General features: G+C 42.0%; 1 protein-coding gene across 4 annotated transcripts in view; it reads left to right on the top strand.

Annotated features, from left to right (window-relative positions):
- The window catches only part of PANK1 (pantothenate kinase 1), a 107,978-nt gene that overhangs the window by 71,739 nt on the left and 15,188 nt on the right, over positions 1 to 21,051 (top strand). For all 4 annotated transcript variants that reach the window (XM_040254723.1, XM_040254724.1, XM_040254721.1 and 1 more), the window contains one exon: positions 11,718 to 12,070. In XM_040254723.1, coding sequence (XP_040110657.1) covers positions 11,735 to 12,070 — 336 coding nt within the window. In that variant the 5' untranslated portion in view covers positions 11,718 to 11,734. The remainder of the gene's footprint in view (positions 1 to 11,717; positions 12,071 to 21,051) is intronic.

Here is a 21,051-nt window from a genome sequence, read left to right as displayed (position 1 = left end):
AAGCGACTTAGCAGCAGCAGCATGTCTGGCTCCAACTTGGCCCCACTTCCTCCTGGCCCAGATCCAGGCTAAGAATACATTTACTGGTGCCACCACAGTGGTGCCCTGCAAGGCCTTTTTTTCCCCTCCCAAATCTTAACTTAAAAAAAAAAAGAGACATAACTTTCATATTAGTATACCTGTTTGTTCTGATTTCATGTGGTTCTGCCGTGGGTTGCAAATCAGAGAATATTTGCCTGCCTGACCTAAATACACGAGTGCTGTTGCCAGAGCTTACTTCTTTATGGAAGAATGCCTGCTTACCTTTAAAATGGAAGTTACTAAAGAGAGGAGCACATGATGAAATTTCATTATATGTGTAACATTTCTAGACCCATGTCCGTTGGGTTCAGTCCCGGTTGAATGATAACTGGAAACTTGAGAAGCTGTATTTAAAATGTGAAAATCACCTGCGGCACTCGTGTTATAAATTGTCCAGAAATAATTTCATTAGCAAGCAATGTTTCCAAGTCCCTCCTGGGAACGGGGACGTCAGCCGGGTCATTACCGTGCATTGGCCTCAGTTGGCAGCCTGAGCTCCCTGGCAGTTATGAGCAAAGACAGCTCATTCAGACTCTGACTGTCACTTTCAAATTGTGGTCCAGTACTTAAGAGTGTTAAAGAGCATTAGTTTCGATTCAGCTAGAACTTTGGTTTTGAACTTGACCCGTGAGAATTCCAGGGGCCCCTCCTTGAAAACATTGTCTGTAGTCGCCTTGCTCTAGGTTCTCCAGGCGATGGCCTAGGAGTCTGTATTTTTAACAAGTGCCTTGGATGTTTTTTATGATGAGGCAAATTCGAGAAATACTGTTGTTGATGGCAGTCAAGATTTTTGTTGTTGTTTTTTAGGTTTTTTAAATATTTGTTTTTCTTTCCTTATTTATCTGGCTGCACCAGATCATAGTTGCAGCACCCTGCATCTTTGATCTTCGCATGCAGGATATTTAGTTGCAGCATGTGGGGTCTAGCTCCCCAACCAGGGATGGAATCCAGGCCCCCTGCTGTGGGATAGGAGAGTCCCAGCCCTTGAACCACTAGGAAAATCCCTACACAGTCAGTTTTTAAAACTAATTGAAACATTTGACTTTAAAATTTAGTTGCATAAAATACTAAATTGGGAGTTGCTTTCGGGAAATACAGTTGTAAGAAAATCATAGAGCTCCAGTTCAAACTGCACATGCAAAGTAGACCCTGATTGGGTTTCACAGCATTTCTAACCTGGGGTTGGGCACAGAGAATATAAACAGAGTTTCACTCTCATGTATCTCAGGCACTCTTGACTTTGTAGGCCTCTTGCTCCATTAAAAAAAAAAAAAAGCACTTTACGATTGTTGCTATAAAGGTGGATGTGTTGTTATGTATGATAGCATTTTCTTTGACCTGAAAATTCATGTTTTCTTCTGATTTTTTTGTGATTGCTTAAAATATGGTAGGCATGTAACCTGTGGTGCCTAACGGTTAACTGGAGCGCCTGTATGGCAGAGGTGGTGAAATCCAGAAGTTAGTTCTGGTGACTGTTGTGGTACTACTTCTACTTGCCTCGGGAGTTCTGAAAGGATTATTCTCTGAAAGGACTCTTCTCACTATTCTGTTCCCCTTTTGCATATGAGAATATGATCGGCCCTTTGGTTCTTTTGCACCTGTCTGGGAGAGAGGGAGAAAATGGATGGGTATCTCGGGCTTGTCAGAAGAAGAAAAGCTATGGTCACACAGGGATGTGGGCCCTTTGCCATGGTGATCCATTCCCACAAACATACCTGTGCTTTCTTAGGTGTGTTCTTAATTCCAAGTTTAACACTCAGGGTGTCAAGGGTGTGCCTTGCCAACAGTGGGGGAAATCAGGTCTCTTCCTACCTGAAAGAACCCTGGTGATGTCAAGCATCTAACTAGCTAAACAGCTCTGCTCTTGAGTGTCAGGCTTTCCCTGTCATTCCTTTTCTTTTTTTTAATTTTTTTTTTTTTAATGTGGACCATTTTTAAAGTCTTTATTGATTTTGTTACACTATTGCTGCTGTTGTTTATGCTTTGGGTTTTTGACTGCAAGTTACGTGGGATTTTAGCTCCCCAACCAGGGATGGAGCCTGCACACCCTGTGTTGGAATGTGAAGTCTTAGCCACTGGACAGCCAAGGAAGTCCCTCTTTTTTTTTTTTTTTTTTTTTTCAACCTTTTAAATTGAAATATAGTTGCCGTACAATATTATGTAAGTTAAAGGTGTACAATATAGTGATTCACACATTTTAGAGGTTATAGTCCATTTATAGTTATTACAAAATATAGGTTACATTCTATGTGCTGTACAGCATATCCTTGCAACTTACTATACCTAATGATTTATACCTTTCACTCTCCTACCCCTTTCTTGCCCCTGTCTCCCCACTGGTATCTGCTAGTTTGTGATCTATATCTGTGAGTCTGTTTCTTTTTTGTTATATTTACTAGTTTGTTTTATTTTTTAGATTCCGCATATAAGGGGTAGCATACAGTATTTGTCTTTCTCTGGTTTAGTTATTTCACTAAGCATAATACTTTCCAAGTCCATCCACGTTGCTGCAAAGAGCAACATTTGATTCTTTTATTTTGACTGAGTACTATTCCATTGTGTGTGTGTGTGTGTGTGTGTGTGTGTGTGTGTGTGTGTATATGTATGTATCACATCCTCTTTATAGTGCCATCTTAGATTTTGGTAACAGGCTTGACATGAGCAGAATATTGCTTGAGAAAGCAATTGTTGAGATGAGTAATCCAAATTGTTGAGATGAGGAAATGCAGGCACACTTTTTCATGAGCAAGACCAGAGATCTGCTCTCTGTTCATTGAAGTGAAATTAAAACTTTTTTTTTTTTGCTTTTGCATCATGACAGAGAAGTTTTTGATTGAGACTTATAAAATAACTCTGCTTATGAAGATTAAACATATTGATTGTAAAAAATGAAAAACATCCTATCAGCAAAGCCAGAAGAGTAAAACCATAAGCCCACTGTAACAGCTTCCCACACGGTGCTAGTGGTAAAGAACCTGCCTGCCAATGCAGGTAGGCATAAGAGATGTGGATTCGATCCCTGGGTCAGGAAGATCCCCTGGAGGAGGGCACACCAACCCACTCCAGTATCCGAACAGAGGAGCCTGGTGGGCTCTGGTCCACAGAGTTGCAGAGCTGGAAAGGACTGAAGTGACTTAGCACACACTATCCATAATGCCTGTTAACATTTTGGCCTGAAGTTTCTAGTCTTGTTTTTTGGGAACAAGTAACTGTTTCATTTTTACACAAAACTGTAATCATACAAAATGTACCACTTAATCACCCGCACTTTTCACCTAATAATATATAATGAACGTTCTCCTCACGTCATTAATTTCTATCTTATAAAATCATTTTGATGGTGATATATTGTTCCTTCGTGTTAATGGATAATCATCTATAACCAACCTTTTATTTTTGGACATGAAATTCATTTCCTTAGTAGTAGTAGTTGTAAAACTTAATGATTTTTAAGATAAATTTTTGAATGCATGCATAATTATAGGGCAGTGTATCAAAGGGCATAGGAATCTGGCGCTTTTTAGTATAAATTTCCAAATAGCCCAGAGGAAGGATTGCAACTGTTTATATTCCCATTCCTACTCTGGAATTGCTTGTGTTCTGATACCTTTGTGCTGTGCTTTGCTTAGTCGCTCAGTTGTGTCCGACTCTTTGCAACCCCATGGACTGTAGCTTGCCAGGTTCCTCTGTCCATGGGGATTCTCCAGGCAAGAATACTGGAGTGGGTTGCAATGTGACTAAAATTTCAAGAAATCTGGTATGCATTAATTTAAAAGAAACCATGACTCAAGTTTCTTTGCATAGAGTATTTAATGTTTAGCAGACTGCTCTGTGTACAATAATTATGGGTTTCTTCAAAATGTTATGGAAACCCTTTTATTAAATTTTACATTTACCAGTTTCTTCAACGTCCTTAAATAGTTCTTAGGTTTTCAACTCTTATATTTTCTGCTGTTAAAGCTGTGCTTTTGGAGGACTTTGTATATGTGTAATTGGGATGATGAAATGTAAGAATTGGTAAAGCATCTGTCTACAATGCAGGAGACCTGGGTTCGATCCCTGGGCCAGAAAGAATCCCTGGAGAAGGAAGTGGCAACCCACTCCAGTACTCTTCCCTAGAAAATCCCACAGATGGAGGAGCCTGGTGTCCATGGGGTCGTAAAGAGTCAGACACGACTGAGCAACTTCTCTTTCACTTAGTTAGTTGGGTTAGTCTACTTCATCTTCAGTTCAGTTCAGTTCAGTCGCTCAGTCGTGTCTGACTCTTTGCGACCCCATGAATCGAAGCAGCCAGGCCTCCCTGTCCATCACCAACTCCCGGAGTTCACTCAGATGCACGTCCATCGAGTCAGTGATGCCATCCAGCCATCTCATCCTCTGTCGTCCCCTTCTCCTCCTGCCCCCAATCCCTCCCAGCATCAGAGTCTTTTCCAATGAGTCAACTCTTCGCATGAGGTGGCCAATGTACTGGAGTTTCAGCTTTAGCATCATTCCTTCCAAAGAAATCCCAGGCCTGATCTCCTTCAGAATAGACTGGTTGGATCTCCTTGCAGTCCAAGGGACTCTCGAGAGTCTTCTCCAACACCACAGTTCAAAAGCATCAACTCTTCGGCACTCAGCTTTCTTCACAGTCCAACTCTCACATCCATACATGACCACTGGAAAAACCATAGCCTTGACTAGACGGGCCTTAGTCGGCAAAGTAATGTCTCTGCTTTTGAATATACTATCTAGGTTGGTCATAACTTTTCTTCCAAGGAGTAAGCGTCTTTTAATTTCATGGCTGCAGTCACCATCTGCAGTGATTTTGGAGCCCCAAAAAATAAAGTCTGACACTGTTTCCCCATCTATTTCCCATGAAGTGATGGGACTGGATGCCATGATCTTTGTTTTCTGAATGTTGACCTTTAAGCCAACTTTTTCACTCTCCTCTTTGACTTTCATCAAGAGGCTTTTTAGCTCCTCTTCACTTTCTGCCATAAGGGTGGTGTCATCTGCATATCTGAGGTTATTGATATTTCCCATGGCAATCTTGATTCCAGCTTGTGTTTCTTCCAGTCCAGCGTTTCTTGTGATGTACTCTGCATAGAAGTTAAATAAGCAGGGTGACAACATACAGCCTAGATGTACTCCTTTTCCTATTTGGAACCAGTCTGTTGTTCCATGTCCAGTTCGAACTGTTGCTTCTTGACCTGCATACAGATTTCTCAAGAGGCAGGTCAGGTGGTCTGGTATTCCCATCTCTCTCAGAATTTTCCACAGTTTATTGTGATCCACACAGTCAAAGGCTTTGGCATAGTCAATAAAGCAGAAATAGATGTTTTTCTGGAACTCTCTTGCTTTTTCAATGATCCAGCAGATGTTGGCAATTTGATCTCTGGTTCCTCTGCCTTTACTAAAACCAGCTTGAACATCAGGGAGTTCACAGTTCACGTATTGCTGAAGCCTGGCTTGGAGAATTTTGAGCATTATTTTACTAGCGAGATGAGTGCAATTGTGCAGTAGTTTGAGCATTCTTTGGCATTGCCTTTCTTTGGGATTGGAATGAAAACTGACCTTTTCCAGTCCTGTGGCCACTGCTGAGTTTTCCAAATTTGCTGGCATATTGAGTGCAGCACTTTCACAGCATCATCTTTCAGAATTTGAAATAGCTCAACTGGAATTCCATCACCTCCACTATCTTTGTTCGTAGTGATGCTTTCTAAGGCCCACTTGACTTCACATTCCAGGATGTCTGGCTCTAGATGAGTGATCATACCATCATGATTATCTGGGTCATGAAGATCTTTTTTGTACAGTTCTTCTGTGTATTCTTGCCACCTCTTCTTAATATCTTCTGCTTCTGTTAGGTCCATACCATTTCTGTCCTTTATCGAGCCCATCTTTGCATGAAATGTTCCCTTGGTATCTCTGATTTCCTTGAAGAGATCTCTAGTCTTTCCCATTCTGTTGTTTTCCTCTATTTCTTTGCACTGATCGCTGAAGAAGGTTTTCTTATCTCTTCTTGCTATTCTCTGGAACTCTGCATTCAGATGCTTATATCTTTCCTTTTCTCCTTTGCTTTTTGCCTCTCTTTTCACAGCTATTTGTAAGGCCTCCCCAGACAGCCATTGTGTTTTTTTGCATTTCTTTTCCATGGGGATGGTCTTGATCCCTGTCTCCTGTACAATGTCATGAACCTCATTCCATAGTTCATCAGGCACTCTATCTATCAGATCTAGGCCCTTAAATCTATTTCTCACTTCCACTGTATAATCATAAGGGATTTGATTTAGGTCAAATCTGAATGGTCTAGCGGTTTTCCCTACTTTCTTCAATTTGAGTCTGAATTTGGCAATAAGGAGTTCATGATCTGAGCCACAGTCAGCTCCTGGTCTTGTTTTTGTTGACTGTATAGAGCTTCTCCATCTTTGGCTGCAAAGAATATAGTCAATCTGATTTCGGTGTTGACCATCTGGTGATGTCCATGTGTAGAGTCTTCTCTTGTGTTGTTGGAAGAGGGTGTTTGCTATGACCAATGCATTTTCTTGGCAAAACTCTATTAGTCTTTGCCCTGCTTCATTCCGTATTCCAAGGCCAAATTTGCCCGTTACTCCAGGTGTTTCTTGACTTTCTACTTTTGCATTCCAGTCCCCTATAATGAAAAGGACATCTTTTTTGGTTCTAAAAGGTCTTGTAGTAACATCCTGCAGTAACAACCCCCAAATCTCAGTACCTTAAAACAACAAAGGTTTATTTCTCCTTCACAGTGTAAGTCCATTGACAGTGACCGAGGCTCCAGTCTGCTTCATCTTCATTCTACGTCCGCACTGATGGAACAAACATTATCTTGAATTCTGCTGGTTATGGTAACAGGGAAGGAGTTCTGCAGGCTCTGACACTCACCCTAAGTGTTCTTGCCTGAAGGTAACACACACCATTTCCATTCCCAACTCACTAGCTAGATTAGGCATGTTGCCCAGCTCCATTAGAAAACGGCCAGGACCTGCAGTGTGACCCCGCAGGCCAGGAGGGAAGGGGACCAGCAGCACTGGTGACCACCACAAGGTGCTGTTCTGATTCCCAGGTATTTGGCTCACTCTCCTTCCTCCACGGGAAATGCTCATGTCCTCCCCAAAGGAGAGAACCCCACGGTCCTACCCAGTCAAAGAACCTAGATGATGCACAGTTGGCCCTAAATTAGGGGGGAAACAAAGTCATTTCAACATCAACTCTAGGTGTGGGTCCTCTTGATCTAGAGGCTTCTGAACTGAAAAAAAAAAAAGCATCTGGGTTTAAAAGGGAGGAGTAAAGAGTGAGTGCAGACATTCTGTATCTAGAAGGAGCATCACTTCTGGCAAACACAGAAGAGATTCTTTTTTTAAAAAAAAATTTACTTATTTTAATTGGAGGTTAATTACTTTACAGTATTGTATCGGTTTTGCCATACATCAACATGAATCCACCACAGGTATACATGTGTTCCCCATCCTGAACCCCCCCCCCCACCAGTACCAGTGGTTCAGCTGAATTTATCAAAGCGTCTGCATACCCTGGATTAAAGAAAACATGAGTCATGGATGGTGCCTGCATTTGGATTTCTTTTTTCCCTGTCTCTCTGTCTCCAACCACAGCTTGTATATGGGAACTATCGTTTAGGTAGCCCTTTATCAGGAAGATAAATAAAACCGAACATTTAAAATATGATAGTATCCTATAAAAGCATTAAAATGTGAATAGAAGAGCATTTAATTTTTTATGAAGGTAAGGAATGAATATAATAAGTGAAAGCAATTTCTATTGCCGTTTAAACTATAGTTTTCTGATCCTTATTCCCTTTTACCTTAACCCAAGGTAAGGTAACCCTGCTGATATGACATTTAACTGAATTTTCAAAACTCTACACTTTCCCCACTGTTTTGCTGAGTTGCTAACAAAAGCTTTGAAATGGAGGAGGTGACGCAGGAAAAAGAAACTGGAATTATAAATAATTTATAAAATGCTTAGCTGTCCCTAGACACATTTTAAAAAGGGAGACCTCTTTTCAGTTGCCTGTACTTAAATTAACAACAGCTAACCATATAAAGGCCACAGGAGCTTTTCTGGGTTACATAGAACTTGTTCTGTCTATTCTGCACTAAGATGTCTTATTTTCCGTTATCACTGAATTCTTATGTTACTTCTTCATGTACTAAAAGTTCTAAGTATAGAATTTTCTCATGCTTTTCTCTGACTTCTAGCCTCTACCTATACAATCTACTTATCCCACCATCCTCTGACAATATAAACAACCTGAAGGGGTGGCCTTCTCTCCCTTCCTCTGGGCTCATATAATCATAAACACTTGGGGTCTGCCTTCCACCTGCCTGCCACTGTCCTTTGTTCCTCCTTCCTCTTTTCCTTTCTCCCTTCCTTTTTTTCCAAACCAGATGGAGTTAATAAGTTATTTACACTGCTAGGTATCTCATTTTTCTCATTCATAGAAGATTGGGGGTATCTCTAGTAGAGATCTCATTCATTCTTTCTAATGTCTGCCTAATATCCCATGGTTTGGAAAGTCATACTTTATTGAAGTTTCTCTGTTAAAGGGCATGTGTGTTGTTTCCAAATTTGTTTTGATCTTGCTTTTTTTGTTTTTCTTAAATTTGGCCACTGTAAGGGGTGCAGTGGGCTTCCCAGGTAGCTCAGTGTTAAAGAATCTGCCTGCAGTGCAGGAGACATGGGTTTGATCTCCGGGTCAGGAAGATCTCCTGGAGAAGGAAATGGCAATCCACTCCAGTATTCTTGCCTGCAGAATCCCATGGACAGAGGAGCCTTGCTAGCTTCAGTCTATGGGGTCATGAAAGAGTTGGACACAACTTGGTGACTAGTCAACAAGAAGGGGTGCAGTAAACTTCTTTATACCCATCCTCAACTGGTCCTTTAAAAAATATGGTCCAAGAGAGGAATTAACTGCATTTTAAAATGTATGTGTGCTTTTAATAGATGTTGGCAGAGTCTGTCAAAAATGGTTATCCTAGCAGTGTTCCAAAATACACTTCTCCCATCCTGTTCAGTAGTAGGTGTCTTTCCTACTTAGACAAGAATGGATTATACCTGCAACCTCAATTGCATAACCGGGCACCTGTTGACATACAGTATATTTCAGTGGGGTTTAAAACTAGGGCTCTGGTTGGCCTATTTGATTGTGAGTGGTTGTGATTTTTGTGTATGTGTTTCTTAAAAAAAAAAAATCCTTGGGAAGTTTATGGGAGGGAGGGAACTGGAGTCCATTCTTACATAGTCCATTCTTTTCACAGATAAGGAAATTGCGATCCAGAGAGGTGAAGGGAGTTCATGTGAGCTAGTGCTGCTTCTAGGAAGCAGTTGTTCAGAATCCTGAATTGGGACTTTACCTATTACACTGTGGGTTGGGCTTCCCAGGTGGCGCTAGTGGTAAAGAACCCTCATGCCAATGCAGGTAGGCGTAAGAGACATGGGTTCAATTCCTGGGTTGGGAAGATCTCCTGGCAGAGGGTATGGCAACCCACTCCAGTTTTCTTGCCTGGAGAATCCCATGGGCGGAGGAGCTGCAGTCCATGGGATCGCAAAGAGTTGGATACAGCTGAAGTGGCTGAGCACCCGCGCATGCACGCTTTGGGCCATGCTGACAGTGATCTTTAGAGAACGGACCAAGAAACATCATCTGTGAGCTAGGGATGAATGGTTCCCAGGTTTCTGTTCTCTCCTGCTAGGATAGGCAAGCTTCCCAGTCTACACGGAGCTGCGTGGGATTTGCTTTGCAAACTTCTGCAGAGATAAGAGGACATTTGTTAACAGTCTAGTTACTGGAATTTGCTTCTCTTAATACGTTTTTGAAAAAAAAAAATTATTTATATAGCTGCACCAGGTCTTAGTTGTGGCATGAGGGATCTTTGATCTTCACTGAGGCACGCAGGATCTCTAGTTATGGCATATGAGAACTCTTAGTTGCAGCATGTGGGATCTAGTTCCCTGAACTGGGATTGAACCCGGGCCCCTGGCATTGGGAGCACAGTCTTAGCCACTGAACCAACCAGGGAAGTCCCTGCTGTTCTTAATCTTTGAGGGAGTTTGGGATTTATCATTAGAGTTACTGCTTACCAAGTGTGGAGTAGCTGGCTTGGATCAGAACTAAAATGACAACAGGGAAGCACAGGAGAAGATTCTAGGCAGGAATGGCTTCCTCCTCCCTTCCCAGTTTACCAGTGGAGACGGCTAAATAGTGGGGCTGCCTAGAAAGAAGACTTCCTCTAAGTACTGGTTCTGTTCCTGGCAATGTAATCTCTAGGTATAATGTGCGCAATGGGACCAGGGCTCTAATGGCAGTTCTCTAGGGCTGAATAAAATAAGCTTCTTGAAAGAAGCCACTTTAACTTCTTGAGTCTTTAAACTCCGTTTTGGTGTTTTTTTAGTTTAGATCTGAGTATAGTTGATTTAGAATGTAAACTGTTTACTGTAAGGTTCAGCTATAGTCCATACAGTCTACCGAGGAAGATGAAAAAGGATCTCCAAATTTCAGATTCCCATATGGGTTTGCCCTGTGTTTACTACAAAGCATTCAATAGTCCAGTATTAATTTTCCAGGTTGCCTCTAAATAAAGTCAGCCTGTTCAGGGAGCTGAGCCCATTCCTCACAATAAAAATAATTACTGTGGAAACTCATTTTGTCATAGGTAAGCCTCTTCAGCATTTATTAAATATAAATATGTATTTATATATAAAAATATTACACAAAACATGCCTCTGTGTTGTATACCTGGTCAGTGATCATGGTTCTTGTGGTTTAGCAGTTGGCAAGCCTGCAAACTGGACCGTCTGGGGAACTTAAAAAAATACTCATGCCTAGGTCCTCCCCAAGAATTAAATCAGAATCGATGGGGGAGGAGACACAGGGCTGAGGTGAGGACTTCTGGGTGGGCAACTGGAGATGGAGAGAAGAATCTCTTCCTTAGTAAAGAAGGGAATGAGTTGTAATTCGATCTGTTCTTTTGAGAAGCCTGTTGCCATTGGAATCATCGTGTCTGCCCATCAGCTCTTATAACCCACTGTCTCTCCTTTCTCCTTCCTATTTATTTGGTTGAGTGAAGCAGTGGAGTCACATTGTATAAAAGTCAACTCATGAAGGCAAAAATTGTATACCGTGAAAATTATCATCCATGAGTGCTCTGGGAAGAGAGCATGAGGCTTAGGGGTCAACATACCATCTCTTGGTACATACAGATGGCATAGCAGCATTTCCTCTGGTGTAAGATCATTGTTTCTTTTGCTGAAATTTTGATAAAATAGCTTTTGGGAGCCAGAGTGTATGCAAAATATGTATCTTTAAGTATTGAAATTGCACTCCATTTGGTGACATTCTGGAGCCCTGAGAAGCAAGCAGCAATTGACTGCCTGAGAGAATCCTATTCTTATCTCATAGTCAATTCTGAGGCCAAGTCTTGAGTGGGATGAAAGCAGAATCATGGGCACCATTTTAAAGCGTGTGTTCCACCTCGCCTGTCTCTTCTTTTAGGCACCTATAGTAGAATTCCGGTAAACTGAATGGTGAATGCGCATTCATATGCGACACCATTGCATTTCAGCATTGACTGTTTCTCAAATGTACAGAATTCATGGCCACTCTTTCTGTCCCCTAGCGTTCCCGTGGTTCGGCATGGATATCGGTGGGACGCTGGTTAAATTGGTCTACTTTGAGCCGAAGGATATTACAGCTGAAGAAGAGCAGGAGGAGGTGGAGAACCTAAAGAGCATCCGGAAGTATTTGACTTCTAACACGGCTTATGGGAAAACCGGGATCCGAGACGTCCACCTGGAACTGAAAAACTTGACCATGTGTGGGCGGAAGGGGAACCTGCACTTCATCCGCTTCCCCAGCTGCGCGATGCACAAGTTCATCCAGATGGGCAGCGAGAAGAACTTCTCCAGCCTGCACACCACGCTCTGTGCCACGGGAGGCGGGGCTTTCAAGTTCGAAGAGGATTTCAGAATGGTATGTCCGCGTTCTCTTCAGTTCAGTCGCTCAGTCGTGTCCGACTCTCCGCGACCCCATGAATCGCAGCACGCCAGGCCTCTCTGTCCATCACCAACTCCCGGAGTTCACCCAAACTCATGTGCATCGAGTCAATGATGCCATCCAGCCATCTCATCCTCTGTCGTCCCCTTCTCCTCCTGCCCCCAGTCCCTCCCAGCATCAGGGTCTTCTGCTTTAGCCCTGTGCAAACCACAAAACCACCTCTCAGAGAAACAAAGGAAGCCTCTCCCATGCCCATGGGCATGGCGTCTCCAATGGAAGAACTAGGCTACTGGGCTTGGCAACTTTGGACAAGTTTACCTCTCACTGCTTCAGCTTCCTCATCTATATGAGAATAAAAATAGTTCCTACTTCATAGGGCTGGGGAGGGGGCGGTGATAATATGTCCCTGGCACTTACAATGCTCAGTAAATATTAGCTGCCCTCTGTTTCAGTTATGTCTGCACAGTGTGCTAAAGACAAGGTGATGTAAATCACCTTCTGAAGTATCTTAGTTTTCCACAGACTCTTGAGTCTTGTGAAAAACATAATTATTGTGCCAGTTTCATAGATATATAGACTGAGGCCTGCAGGAAAGACTTTTTATACATCATACTAAAAATGATTACTTATTTCTGCCCATTTGCTCTATGTCTTTTCTCTTTTATGAATGCCCTTTAGAAATTTTGCTCACAAACAAAAAATGAAATCTTTGATATTACTTACAGGTAAATTCCTTTATAAATAAGATAGAGGCAGTATGGTTCTACATAATAAGAATAGTACCTTATCCTGGGGGCATCCTTGGCAATCCAGTGGTTAAGACTCTGTGATTCTAGTCCAGAGGGTGTGGGTTCAATCCCTGGACAGGGAACTAGGATCCCATATGCCACATGGTGCAGCCAAATAAATAAATAATACCTTATCCTGATGGGCAGCATATTCTGCCTCTGTGTTGCTTATTTAGATTTGACAGAGTTGGCTAAATGGAAGATATGCATGAGTGACATAAAGTCCTAACTTCCTCTTTATTAAGCAATCTCTAACACCTATGTGTTCCAATTTCCCCATTTCTTTAGTCAAGGTAATCTCTTTATTGTCTAGGTTCATCTGACAGGGAATACAATGAAAAGAAGGAAAAATAATAGAGATAATAGAGAAATGTAAGTGAACAGAAGTGTTTGAACATAAAAGAAGGAAGGGTTGAAAGATTCTGGGATTAGTCTTGCCAGAAATTTTATCATTAATGAATAAATTAGTAAATCAATGCCTTATTCATTGTATTTAATAAAGCTCTAATGCAAATTTATTTGCACAATCAAAAGGAGCATCATTTATCTCATTGCTAAGTAATTTCTACAAGAGCTAGCAATAGAGCCCTGGAACATTCCCTTCAATCAGATTGATTATATTCAGGTGTTGACTTTTCCTTTTGTGTCCATGTTTCCTACCCAGCAGTAGAATTTGATGCTGCCACTTACTTAAATAATCCATGGAATCTTTTCTCCACCAAGTTCAGTTCAGTTCAGTTGCTCAGTCGTATCCGACTCTTTGCAAACCCATGGACCGCAGCCCGCCAGGCCTCCCAATCCATCACCAACTCCTGGAGTTTACCCAAACTCATGCCCATTGACTCGGTGATGCCATCCAACCATCTCACCCTCTGTCGTCATCCCTTTCTCCTCCTGCCTTCAATCTTTCACAGCATCAGGATCTTTTCAAATGAGTCAGCTCTTCACATCAGGTGGCCAAAGTATTGGAGTTTCAGCTTCAACATCAGTCCTTCCAATGAACACCCAGGACTGATCTCCTTTAGGATGGACTGGTTGGATTTCCTTGCAGTCCAGGGGATTCTCAAGAGTCTTCTCCAACACCACAGTTGGAGAAGCATCAATTCTTCGCCACTCAGCCTTCTTTATAGTCCAACCCTTACATCCATACATGACTACTGGAAAAACCATAGCCTTGACAAGATGGACCTTTGTTGGCAAAGTAATGTCCCTGCTTTTTAATATGCTGTCTAGCTTGGTCATAACTTTTTTTCCAAGGAGTAAGTGTCTTTTAATTTCATGGCTGCAGTCACCATCTGCAATGATTTTTTGGAGCCCAAAAAAATAATGTCAGCCGCTGTTTCCACTGTTTCTCCATCTATTTGCCATGAAGTGATGGGACCGGATGCCATGATCTTGGTTTTCTGAATGTTGAGCTTTAAGCCAACTTTTTCACTCTCCTCTTTGGAGCCCAATAATTGAAGAGTTTTGAAACTGAGAAGATTGAGATCTAGGAGCATGAAAATTAAGTGCAAATTCATAAATGAAAAAGCACTGATCCTGAATTCTAATGCTATTTCTGCATTTAACTAGCTGGGTGCCTTTGGATAAATCATGTCCCTCCTGTGGGACTCAGTTTCATCATCTTCAGAAGGCAGCAGAAGGTGGCTACAAGGATAAGGAAACTAAAGCTAAAGAGCCATGAAGAGTTCATAGTGCCCCCTTAGGTGAGAGCTGAGTGTTAGCTCAATTCTGATTCAGCAGATGCTGACCCACTGCTAGTGCTATAAGCTCCCCAGGTCCCTCAAAGTTGCCTGTGTCCCTCTCTTCTAGGGAGCCTGAAGTGAACCAAGGTGACCTAGAGCATTTGAGCAGGCTCCGTCAAATGCTCTATCCCTCCTCTGGGGTAATGCCCCGGGAGAAAGTTACTCAGTTCTGTTGGTCATGAGCAAGTGTATTTCTCAAGGTTCTGACCTGAGAAAGGTCATGTCTTATTTAACCAAAAAAAAAGAAGCCTCTGTCCGGGAGAAATATCAGTAACCTCAGATATGCAGATGACACCACCCTTATGGCAGAAAGTGAAGAAGAACTAAAGAGCCTCATGATGAACGTGAAAGAGGAGAGTGAAAAACTTGGCTTAAAGCTCAACATTCAGAAAATGAAGATCATGGCATCTGGTCCCATCACTTCATGGGAAATAGATGGGGAAACAGTGTCAGACTTTATTTTTCTGGGCTCCAAAATCACTGCAGATGGCGAATGCAGCAATGAAATTAAAAGACACTCCTTGGAAGAAAAATTATGACCAAGCTAGACAGCATATTAAAAGGCAGAGACATTACTTTGCCAACAAAGGTCCGTCTAGTCAAGGCTGTGGTTTTTCCAGTCATCATGTATGGATGTGAGAGTTGGACTATAAAGAAGGCTGAGCAGCAAAGAATTGATGTTTTTGAACTGTGGTGTTGGAGAAGACTCTTGAGAATCCCTTGGACTGCAAGGAAATCCAACCAGTCCATCCTAAAGGAGATCAGTCCTGGGTGTTCATTGGAAGGACTGATGCTGAGGCTGAAACTCCAATACTTTGGCCACCTGATGCAAAGAGCTGACTCATTGTTAAAAAAACCCTGATGCTGGGAAAGATTGAGGGCAGGAGGAGAAGGGGACGACAGAGGATGAGGTGGTTGGATGGCATCATCTACTCGATGGACATGGGTTTGTGTGGACTCTGGGAGTTGGTGATGGACAGGGAGGCCTGGCGTGCTGCAGTTCATGGGGTCACAAAGAGTTGGACACGACTGAGCAACTGAACTGAACTGAACTGTTCCTTCAGGCTGCTGGAGCCTAATAAACAGATTGGTGCAGGGAGCAAGTCTGGAGTACTTGCCAACAGTCCAGCCATCTATAAAAGAAAGTATCAATATATGGGCTGCCTTCTGTTTGCATACTCAGGTTTTGTTATTTTTCTCACTCACAAAACATATTTGAAATTCAACTCTCTTTCGGGTCTCTCTTAGCTCTCCTGTGTAAGGAACAAAGAGCCCCTAGTGTGATCTATAGTTCAGAGTCCACCATTTTATATGCAGATTGTTCTTGAGCTTAGTAAGATAACCTTTTCTGCCATTTCCAGTATGACTTATAGAGCCAGTGTCAGCAAAAGCACCTTGGAAAGTGTGGGGTATCATACAGATGTATTTTCATTTATTTTGTGAAAAACAATTTAGTGACTCATTTCTCAAGGGCAGGAGAGTGATATAATGGGGTAGGTCCATAGCATACTCCCATAGAAAGCAGGCATGTAACCTTCTGGGATGGTTTTTTTTTCAGATTTATGAACATACTTATTTATGTATGAATGCATTTATTTATTTATTCACTCAGCTATTTAGTTACTTTGAAAGTTTATTGTATTGAAGTCTAATTGATTTCCTAGTTGAATCTAATTGAATCCACCTGTAATACAGGAGACCCTGGTTCAATTCCTGGGTTGGGAAGATCCCCTGGAGAAGGGATAGGCTACCCACTCCAGTATTGGGCCTCCCTTCTGGCTCAGCTGGTAAAGAATCCGCCTGCAATGCGGGAGATCTGGGTTCGATCCCTGGGTTCGATCCCTGGGTTGGGAAGATCCCCTGGAGAAGGGAAAGGTTACCCACTCCAGTATTCTGGCCTGGAGAATTCCATAGACTATATATAGTCCATGGGGTCGCAAAGAGTCAGACATGACTGAGTGACTTTCACTGGTTGATTTACAACTGTGTGTTAATTTCTGCTGTACAGCAGAAAGGTTGTCTGTATAGATACACATATACACCTTCTTTTTCATATTCTTTTCCATTATGTTTTGTCAGAGGATACTGTGTTATACAGTAGCACCTTCTTGTTTAGCCTATCTTATATATAATAATTTTTGCTGTTTAGTTATTTTTGACAGAGGGAGCACATAAGGAGAACCTCTTCCAATTGTGTCCTCAACATGTCTTGTGTTTATAATCCATATTTTTTTTTTTCTAATTTCAGCATACAGGGAATCACTGAATTCCTTTGAGAAATTAGAGCCTTCAGTTTGGAAATGGGTTTCCAAATGTATCTCAGCTTAAGAAGATTGAATTATTTTACCTCTAGTATAAGTTGTATAACTCATGTCTAACTCATCTTTCCAAGGCATTTTCACACAGCCATTTCATCGGGTTCTTGAAAAGAGCCCTGAAAGTTAACTAGGGCAGCTGGTACTGGGGAGAGTTTGTGATTTTATTGAAGGCCTGTTGTCACCGTACTGTGATGTGATCATGCATTCATAGCAGCTCTTCAGTTCCAACATCTGTGTGGTCGCAGGACCAGCAGCATCTGGATCACTTGGAATATTGTTAGGCAATCAGAAACTCTGGGAGTGGGGGCCCAGCAATCTGATTTAACAAAGCCTCCAGGTGTTCCGATGGTACCTAAAATTTGAGAATCCCCATTGCACCCATGCTTGCTTGGGTGACTCTGGGAATGGGTAAAACAGAATTAGTTTATCATAGTAATAATTTGGAAAAAAAAAAGGTGTGTGGTTTTTTGTTGTTTTTTTTTTTACTTTATTTCTTCCCTTATCCCCATTATTTACAGAGTTTGAGTCTTATGGCTAATTTTGATTTCTTGTTTTTAAGTTTGGGGAATAGTTTAAACTTAATGATTTAAGAACTGGCAGAACTCATACTTTCTTTAGTTCTTGGCTACTATGCGGCATATGGGATCATAGTTCCCCATCAGGGACTGAGCCTGGTGCCCACTGCAGTGGAAGCGAAGGGTTTAACCATTGGACTGCCAGGAAGTCCTGCAAATCATATTTTCTGAAAGTGAGTTACACCCAGTGGTGTGCTGGAGTCGGCTCCTGTTGGCTCATGAGAACCCACTGTGTCTTCCCAACTTTGTGCTTAGTGACATTGTGTTGGCAGCTTGAGCCTGTCCTATTTCCTGGACGAGAAAGACCTTCGAGGGAGGTCTCCATAGGTCTCAATGAAAGTGACTAATATTTCTGTTTCTCAGTGGGGGGTGCCTGACCTCAGGCTTCAGAAATATCCGTCATACTGATGAACCTATTTGTAGGGCAGGAATAGAGAAGAAGATGTAGAGAAGCTGGTGGGAGTGATGATACAACTGAAATTGGTAGATGCTATAAACCAGGGCTTTTGCTCCCAGAGAGCTAATTGTTAAACATTTACCAACACACCTTGGTGACAAGGTTATGTTCACATTAGCTGAAGCTTCATCTGCATATTCGCTGCATCTGATATTTCAGATCCACCATCATCTAAGACCCATTATAGAGATCACCATTAAGAATACGTATAAAATTCATAGGAATTTACTGCCTATTAGTGGGAAGTCAGAGGTAGCTCACAGCTGTTATGGTGCCCTTCTACATATAGATATATATTTAATTTAAACTAGCTTCCAGCATTTAAAAATTGGAAGTTTCATGTAAAAATCTAGATTTCTGACTCTTGAGAAATCTGATCATTTGGCAACATTGAGCCCCCATTATCGCATGGTCTGCAGTGAATTTTAAACATGTGGATTGCCTTGTGTGCCACAATTCCCATCCTTCTGTTACTTGAACAGAAGTCAAGTCCCTTGTTTAGTCAGGGGACTTTACTCCCTTACTGGCTCCTGCAGCATTTGCTTTTGTTTACCCCCAGTATAAAGAAAACTAGTCCCAAAAAAGAGTGTTTTTTTGTAGCTAGAATCTGAACATGCTGTCCAAGTAATGATTTGACTCATGGCTTACACTTGGGAGCCTGTCCTATTTCCTGGATGAGAAAGACCTTCAAGGGAGGTCTCCGTAGGTCTCAATGAAAGTGACTAATATTTCTGTTTCTCAGTGGGGGGTGCCTGACCTCAGGCTTCAGAAATATCCGTCGTACTGATGAACCTATTTGTAGGGCAGGAATAGAGAAGAAGACGTAGAGAATGGACTTGTGGGGAGGAAGGAGAGGGTGGCACCAACTGGGAGAGCAGCACTGACGTAAATACACTGCCACGCGCAGAAGAGCCAGCTAGTGGCAGGCAGCTCCGCAGCGCAGGAGCTCAGCTCAGTGCTCTGTGCCTACCTAGAGGGGTGGGAGGCATGGAGGAAGGAGGCTGAAGAGGAAGGGAATGCAATATAGTTGATTCACGTTGTACAGCAGAAACCAACACAACATTGTAAAGCAATTATACTCCAATAAAAAAATAGAGAAAAACAAATACCCATCCCTCGGTAAAATGCTATAGAAGCGATGTCTGTTTGCAGCAGCACATTATTTGAAAGTGATTTTGAGGGGAAAGTTGAGGTCTTTCCTTTCAGAGCAAAGTCCCATGCTTTATATGCCTTGACAGGTTTTTCTTTTTCCTGAGCAGTTTCAGGACGTCTCCGGGACACACTTTGTTCACGTTTGTGGTGTTAGTTCTGGGCATGGCTTTCAGTATTGTTGATGGACCTCTGATTAATTTTTAAGCAGGTTAACCTATGGCCCCAAAACTGGCTGATGAAATCGCTACTTTTCAGTGTGGGATGATTTAAGAGGGGTCAACTTTCCCTGTTGTGTTTAAGAAATGTTTATTAAGCCATTATAATGGACAGGCCTTTGAGCGTGGTACGCAGGGGCACCCAGTGAACCAAAAAGCAAGCCAGAATATGACCCTTGCTGTGAGTGCGATGGAAGATATGGATAGAGCTGAGGAGTCCAGGAGGAAGAGAAGACAGGGTTTACACGGCTATGTATCACTATAGCATTTAGATCTCCAGATGGTCTTACACCTCTAGTATTACCCCTGAACACATGAATCATGATATGCATCTCACCCAGAATTTCACTTGGTGGAAAATGAAATGTTCAGAATCATTTGATAGATTTGCTTTTTATCATCATGTGTTATTTAGAATGCTTTTTCCTGTATATCAAGAAAACGTCCACCATCTTGCCAGTAACCTGTTCTAATACTGCTCTGCAGATAAAGCTTCAGTAGATGTTGTTGTCTGGGACAGTGAGATGACAAAAATTCCAAAATTTCCTTCTAGCTATTAACTTTCAGAATGAAGATGATGCTTTGGGGGCAATATATCTAAGTATAGTACTCATGTAGGTGGTTTCCAGATCCCAGAAGCAGGACTCATTATGAATGAAGACAGGAGAAGAACAGCAAGCCATCTGATAGTTGTGCCACTTAGGGAAAGTTACTTCAGGTCTATGAGCCTTAAACATAGCCTTAGGATAATGATACCTCTTCATAGGATTTTTGTGAGAACTAAATGATCTAGTATAAGGGTTGGGCATATAGTAAACAATAAATACTAGTTATTATTTTCTTAAAGAGATTTTTAAACATTTAAATTAGACCCTATAAATTATCTTCCATTGTTGATTCAGTTTCATGTTGGTGAATATTAGATTCTTTTTTTTCTGGACCAGCAGTAATATCACTCTTGAGGACCATGAATAAACTTTTGAGGATGCAAAGTACCCATTGCCTGCTAAGGCTAGCCCTCAGTTAACTCATTCCCCTTTTCTTTTTCCCCCCAGTACCTAGGAGAAAAGGAGTTTTTGTTTCTCAGGAGCATGAAGGGACACTCTGGGACTACCTAAGCTATTAGTAAAAGAGTCACTGTTTTTCAAGTCCTTTGTACTTGCCAAGCCATGTGTAAGCATTTTGTTTTATTTTATTTTTTAAGATATTTATTTGTTTGGCTGCTCCAGGCCTTAGTTACGGCACATGGGACCTTTATTTATGGCATTTGGGATGTAGTTCCCTGACCAGGGATCAAACCTGGGCCCCCATGCACAGAGAGGGCAGAGTGTTAGCCATTGGACCGCCAGAGACGTCCCAGCATTTTATATGTTATTATCATGTAGCCTTCACAACACTATGCTGTGGGTATCATCCCCATTTTACAGAGGAGGAAACTGAGGCTTGAGAAGTTAAGGAACTAGCCCCACATCCCTCAATTAGCTAAGTGTTAGAGCTAGCAATCAAAGTCAGGCCCCTCTAACTCCAAAGCCTGGCGCCTAGGAAAAGGAGAGCTGGGCTATTTGGGCTCAAAGGAGATTGTCCTCAGCCCCCAGGCTCACGTGCCTCCCTCAAGACCGTGTATGTTTTCAAGGAAGTGTAAAAGTCTTTCTGCTTCCAGAACATTCTCACTCTCTTCACCCCATGGTAGGCTGGGTTAGTTTCCTG

Source organism: Oryx dammah, unplaced genomic scaffold (genome assembly GCF_014754425.2).
Source record: "Oryx dammah isolate SB20612 unplaced genomic scaffold, SCBI_Odam_1.1 HiC_scaffold_14, whole genome shotgun sequence".
Lineage (NCBI taxonomy): Eukaryota > Metazoa > Chordata > Mammalia > Artiodactyla > Bovidae > Oryx > Oryx dammah.
Note: the sequence above shows the minus strand (reverse complement) of the source record. Positions and strands in the feature narration are given on the sequence as shown.